Source organism: Dendrobium catenatum, unplaced genomic scaffold, assembly GCF_001605985.2.
Source record: "Dendrobium catenatum unplaced genomic scaffold, ASM160598v2 original_scaffold_274930, whole genome shotgun sequence".
NCBI classification, from domain to species: Eukaryota; Viridiplantae; Streptophyta; class Magnoliopsida; order Asparagales; family Orchidaceae; genus Dendrobium; species Dendrobium catenatum.
The window spans coordinates 371839-378926 of NW_021593325.1; the positions used below are offsets into that span (position 1 = coordinate 371839).

At 38.6% G+C, this 7088-nt stretch overlaps 1 protein-coding gene across 1 annotated transcript; it reads left to right on the forward strand.

Moving 5' to 3' along the window:
- The first annotated feature begins 369 nt into the window (after positions 1-369).
- LOC110098710 (pentatricopeptide repeat-containing protein At2g22410, mitochondrial-like) lies at positions 370-1046 on the forward strand. The gene is made up of 2 exons (XM_020825616.1): positions 370-650; positions 734-1046. The coding sequence occupies exons 1-2, from the start codon at positions 370-372 to the stop codon at positions 1044-1046; spliced, it is 594 nt and encodes a 197-aa protein (XP_020681275.1).
- Positions 1047-7088: the final 6042 nt, after the last annotated feature.

Sequence of the window (7088 nt, forward strand, 5' to 3'; positions counted from 1 at the left end):
TTTGTAGAACGGAATCACGTGGAATATAGTGATCGGCGGGTATGCTGTTGCTTCTCGGATTGAAGAGGCTCGTGATTTATTCAAGCAGATGCCACCTGATGTGAAGAATCTCACCACCTTCAAATTGATTATTGATCTTTGCGTGAAATGCTCCAGATTCGAAGAGGTTCTGAATCTCTTCAACGACATTCTCCGATTAAAAATAAAACCCAGTAATTTCACTCTAGTCGCTGCTCTCACCTCTTGTTCGCGGATCGCTGCATAGCCTGCATTAAAGCAAGGAGAATGGATCCATGATTATATTAAAAAAAAAAAAAAAAAAAACATTACATTAAACTTGATGCAGTACTAGGAACCGCTCTTCTGGACATGTACTCAAAATGTGGGAGTATGGACAGAGCTCTCGACGTGTTCAACGAAATCCAAGAAACAGACATCTGCTTATGGAATTCTGTAATCTCAATTCTCGCCATCCATGGGAGAGGCAAAGAAGCCCAAATCTTCTTTTCCAGGTTGCTAGAAACAAGCACGAGCCCTGATAGCGTCACCTTCTTGAGTGTTTTGAGCGCTTGCCGGCATTCAGGATTGGTTGAGGAGGGCCGCAAATTATTCAACCTCATGAATGATTTCTACGGATTCAAACCCACTTTGTAGCACTTAGGATGCATGGTTGATCTCCTCTGCAGAGCAGGGCTATTAAACGAAGCTAAAGAGCTCATTGAATCAAATAAAGGCGTGGACTTCAGTGTTCCAATGTGGGGGCGTTGCTTGAGGCCTCGGCTAGGCTTGGAAATATCAGTATGGGAGAGTACGCAGCGAAGCATCTAATGGAGATAGATCCGAATGATAGCATGTGCTATGTGTCTTTGTCGAATTTGTATTCAAGAGAAGGAAGGTGGGAAGATGCAGTCAGGATTCGTAAGCTAATGAGTATCTGTGGAATGGAGAAGGTCTCTGGTTGCAGTTCTGTTAAAGTTGGAAGCGTAGTTAATGAATTTAGTGTGGGGAGGGGACTTAACAGTATCGATGAGAAGGAAGAATCGTAGGATATTTCTTGGTCTGTTCATGACAATGTTTTCCCATGGCACACCTAGAACAAGATCTGAGATGTGGCAAATTATTATGTGCGGTCACGGGACCTAGAAAATAGGTCCGGACATCCACTAAAAAATTGACACGTGGACCGTGCTTTGACTTTCGCTTTAGGTGCGCTTTGACTGCACTTTGGGTGCGTTTTGACTGTGCTTTATCTGCATTTTATCTGTGCTTTACCTGCGCTTTCACTGCGCTTTACCCTCGCTTTTGACGCGCTTGACTTAAAATTCCGCGGACATGTATACATTCCACGAGTCAAATTTATAGTGGATATCCAGACCTATTTCTAGGTCCGGTGACCGGATGTAATAATTTGCCTTGAGATGGTGACTGTTAAAGAAATTGAAATCTATTAAATTTTAAATAATTTTAGGGTTTAGGCGTCAGAGTAGATGGTTTCTGTGGTATAACTGCATAGATATTATGAGAATTGATATATCATCAAAAAAAATTTATCTTGTCGTACACTAATCTTGAGGCAAAATTGAGTTGAAAGCTTCCGAAATTAAATATGGGATCCAAATTATGATTTCATCAAACTTATAGTCGAATTGAGCGTCTTGAAAAGGCACACCAAACGACACCAAATTCGACTCAATTCGAGCCCGAATGGGTCCAAATCAAAGACTCAAAGCACTTTTGGAAGGTTCAAATCATAATTTTGATTACCAAACAAATTCCAAATGTGACATAGTTATAGTCGAATCGACCGGCTCGACGAGACAAATCCAACGGGCCCAAGATCATCAAACTCTGATATCCTTAAGGCATTCAAATGACTAACACAATAGTAACTAGCAAAACTTGTTACAAAATAGGCTCAATAAATTTTTTAGAAGGGAATAAATTATTTTGCCCGACACAATAGAAGAGGCGGTAAAAAGAAGATGCAAAATTGTTTCATCATTTTGCTCTTAATATTTGCACAAAGAACCTTATGTAATGCCTCTAATCAAAATATTGTATGTATGTATATGTATGTATGTATGTATGTATGTATATGTATGCATGTATATGTATGTATATGTATGTATGTATATGTATGAGAGAGAGAGAGATAGAGAGAGATTGCACTGTACAAAACCTTATAACTCCACTTAAATGCATATATAACATCCAGTGCCAACAACCTACATCTTCTCCTCCCTCTTTTCACATCTTTATCACACGTGCACATGGAAACATTAGTTCTTTCAACTTGTACAAACATTAGTTTTTTCAATATGAACATAGATTGCTAGCACTTTAATATGAACATGGAAATATTAGTACTTGCAATATGTATGAGCAATGCACGTTATATCACAGAAGTATATATATAGATTGCACATAAAGCGTTAGTAATGACTTACATATATTTTTCTCTTCTTCTCTTTTTCACATATTTTCAGGTAAGTGAGTGATAATATCGATACTTTTAACATGTATGAACAATATCCAACAGTTTACAAAAGCATTCAAAAATGCACATATACAATAGACTAGTAGAGTCTATGAGAAACTTTTACCCTCATGTAAACAGTTACAAATCATAAACTATTCATACACGATAATCACAATTACATTTAGGAGTTTTTATTGTTCTTTAGCAATTTCTACTATTGTCATTATATTCATTAAAATATCTGAGCTATCATACAACAAAATAATATCGATGAAAATATCATGCTCTTTACATTAATATGACTAGAATGTTATATTCTATAGCATATTAAAGGTAACACGATGAAAAGTGTTGCAATTATTGTAATCTGAATTTGAATAAAATCTAAAAAAAAAAAAAAATCAAAACTACTCACAAAAGCGCTTAAAGTGAAGTTGGAAACTTCGAAGCATTGATTGAAGGATCTGATGATATTGAATTCTTTCATGCTTATAATCAAAGAGTAGCTCTATCAGATAAATTTAATAAGTTCACGATCACTCAATTCTAAGGTTATTAGCACTTAAATGCTAAAATGAATAATTTATGACCAAATAATTCAATTCGAGTCAACGATAGTGTCATAAGATGTTGGCCATATTTACTAAAATGCCAATAAAAACTATTATGAACAGCCTCCGCTGTTTAGATAAAGTTTGGAGATTTAAAAAAAAAAAAAGAACTTTATATGTCGTTCGATGCTAATGATCACTGCTATCCACTGTCGTTTGACCACTATAATTGTTGTATTCAATTCGCTATTGCTTGACTGTCATCTTTTTACCATTATAATCGAATTATCATAATCAATTCACTGTTATCTAACTATCATTGACCACAATCACTCTATTGTTGTCGCCTAGCCATGCACCATCATCCAATTATCATTGCACGATTGCGAACCCCAACGATTGAGGAGTCGGGATGAGCGAATCCATCGCGGATACTCGCGAAATTGCGCTCGGAGTGTAGAAGCCCAAGCATATGAATATAGACGGCGAAGGCAAATTCGACGGCAATGGTAGTTGATTCGGCTGTGGCAGATTGGTCGTGGAATGGATCTCCATTGTGCTTCGAGTCGATTAGGGCATTAGTCAAGTAAGGCTGATATCTCTTAGGGCAGGAAGCGATAAGTTATAGATAAGCATTTTTCAAAGCGCCACTACTAATTACTGTGGAAATACTATGCGTTTAGCAGTTCACCATAGTCAAATTATCATTGTACAACTAACACCATCTAAGTGTTGGATCTCTATTGTTGTGTCGCATATCTCCAAAAAAACCTAAACCTATACTAAGTACTTTGTACCACATCTTCTCTGTTTTAGACAAATAGTAGACTCGTATAATGTATTTACATATAAGATTGTCTAATTTTGTAAGCCATACATCATTGCTTTTTTATTATTTCGAGTTTTTAATGTAAAAAATTTAGCTACGACTATATAATTTTTTTTATTATGAGAATGTGTGTTTGATCTTCTTGATGAAATTTTTTTTTTTCTAAAGTTTGTATACATTTATCTTCTTGATGAAATTGTATCTGAAAATTTGCTCATTATTGCATCAAAATTTTTAGCATGCAACAATATACATTAGACCTGTCAATAATGCACCCAACCCGAAAATCCGACCCGAAAATTTTGGGTTTGGGTTGACCCGAACCCGAAGCGGGTCGGGTTCGGGTTATGAAAACCGACCCGTTTGAAAAACCGGGTCGGGTTTGGGTTGACCCGGGAACAACCCGAAATGACCCAGAATGCACACAAATGTCTGCCGGTATGCCCGGAGTGACCTTGCTCGCTTCCCGGTTGCCCGCCTGCTCGGAGCCAGCCTTCTCGGCCGCTGCGTCCCGAGGCTGCCTGCCTGCCTCGCATCACGTCCCGAGGACATCACGGTTCGCGTCCACGCCATGTCCACGGACCGCGGCATTTCCGCATTTGACAGCCGGCAGTTCCGCGACAGTTCCACATCCGACATCCGGCATACGCGGGTCAGGTCGGGTTGACCCGAACCCAAAGCGGGTCTTAAAAGGTTTTATTCAGCTTCTATCTCTAAACGATGTTTTTTTTCTCTTCCGCTTCTCTTGTGCTGAAGATTACGAAATGGTTTAGTCGCGAGGTGTATGGTTTATACTGGGAAAACCATTTGTACTACAAAAATGGCATCCGAAATTTGTACCTAAAAGAGAAGATTTTGCAACAGTTCCTATCTGGGTGAATATCCACGACCTTCCCCTTGCTTGCTGGAACTCCGAATGTATATCGAGGATAGCTAGCAAAATAGGTGTTCCGGTGGCTGCAGACAGCTTGACGGAGCAAAAAACCAGACTTACGTATGCCAGGATATGTGTCTTGGTTGACTGCAATGCTTCATACCCGGAGGAGATTCAGGTCTCTTTGGATGGGGAAGTGGTAAGATTGAAAGTGCAATATGAATGGCGCCCCTTCCCTTGTCAGCACTGTAAGTCTTTAATGCATTACTCTTCTTCATGCTTGAAAAATCCGGAGAATGCTTTCAAGCATCAGGACATAGCTAAGGGCACGGAAATACAAAACAATAGGGGTAGAAGTGCTAGCAGAAGGCCTCCTCGCAGACCAAACTCCAACCCTGTTTATGTGGCGAAATTACCTGTTTCTAATAATTGTAGTCAAGATCCCCAAACTCCTCAACACTCCAATAACCTTCAAGTCATTCCACCCATTGTCATAGGACAACCACTTCAATATCAGCCTCACTCACCCTCCCCTAATAAACTAAAATCTAAAATTGACGACATTGACAAGGAGCAACCTGGTAGGATTTTACCTGTCAATGGAGATCAATTTAGTCTGGGTATCCCAAACCTAAACTCCCCCAATGCTGCGGCCTCCTCTTCCTCCACCAATCTCCTAATAAAATCCTCTTCGGTTGGTCAAGTTTTTATATCCCCTAATAATTTGATCTTTTAAACTCAGAAGGTGATGTAAAGGATTCTTCTAATATCTCGGGTGATGACATAGACAGTGATGCTTTGACTGTCGATAATGTGGGAAAGGAAAATAATAATGGTAAGTCGACAAAGAAAAATCAGAAAAAAGAAGAGACTACAGCCAAAAAACTTGCAAGAGGGAAGCAGGGGAAAAAACCCCAAACTAAACAGAAGTCTTGATGTCTTTTCCACCTTTGGTTGGGTGGAATATTAGGGGATTCAATCGCCCTGATAAAGTACTATGCTTTAAGCGTCTCATTGAGTCTTTCAAGCTTGATTTAGTCTGTTTCTTGGAGAACAGGATCCTTCTGAGCTCTCTTGCTGACTCGTTTTTTGAAAACTCTCATTCACTTTTTTTTAATGAGGCTAGCTGCAGCAATTTCGATCTCTCAGAATCTGGGAGAATTTGGGTGAAATGGAACTCTTCTAAACTGTCTTTCATTCCTTCTGTTATTACTTCTCAACTGATCTCTGGTTTGATTTTAGTGTCTAATCAACCCCTTTTTCAGCTTTCTGTTGTCTATGCTTCTAATAGCATGAATGAACGTAAAGAACTTTGGAATTCTCTCTCTCTCTTGTTGTGCCTGATTGTAGTATGCCTTGGGCCATCATAGGAGACTTCAACTGCTGCAGATTTGCCAATGAAAAGCTTGGCGGATCTCCTCTTTCTCATTCAGCCCTGAAAGATATTAATGACTGTATTTTTCTTAATGGTCTGGTAGACCTTCGTTCTGTTGGCTGTAACTACACCTGGTATAATCAAAGGCTTGAGAATCCTATCCACATCAAATTGGATAGAGTGCTTGTGAATGAAGGCTGGATGAATAAATTCTCTAAATCTTACTGCTCTATTCAAAACCCTTCCTGCTCTGATCATTGTCTGTTGACCTCATTTTTGTATGAGGTCACCTGGACCAGTCCTGACCCCAGATCAATTTAATCTCTAGACCAAACTAAACTCTAGGATTCTCCTAGATCCAGACCTTAGGATCTATTCTAGGTCCTAGGATCCCTCTAGACTCCAGGCTCTAATTCAAATCTCAAGTCAATTCAAATTTTCAAATCAAATCCAGACTTATAAACTTCTACAGGTCTCAATATCAAGTTCAAACCTAGATCCTACCTTTGATCTAGCCTGACCATATCCTATCACTTATGAGCATCTAAATGATCATAAATGATATGGATAATTCAAATTCAATCAATCAAGCTCAAAATCCAGATCAAATCCAAAATCCAGACTCAAATCCTAAGTCCAAGGGCCTTGTCCTAAAGGCCTTTTCCAAGGATTTTTCAAACACTTGAATTCGATATGTTCGGTCTTTCGACGGCAAATAATTATTCGTTCATAAGCGACGTGTTCTATTTCAATTTAAAAATTAAATTATTTCCAAAGAAAAATTAAATATTTTTCAAAACAACTTTATTTTTCAATCAACATTGTCCTATCATTTTTGCACATGGAAGTTCTTTCTTGTTCTCACGCTTTCATTCATAAAACTATTGGACAAAGGTGGATAAGTATTTGGTCCATTGTTATTAGAGGTTTTTTCCTACGCCTTGTTACTGGAATACCCACTCTTCATGCTATGTCAATCT

What these genes read in the sequence shown, in the direction of transcription:
- LOC110098710 (XM_020825616.1), top strand. Translation starts at nt 370, where the DNA reads ATGTACTCAAAATGTGGGAGTATGGACAGAGCTCTCGACGTGTTCAAC. An exon ending in TACGGATTCAAACCCACTTT is followed by an intron (nt 651 to 733) that starts GTAGCACTTAGG and finishes AATCAAATAAAG; the next exon opens with GCGTGGACTTCAGTGTTCCA.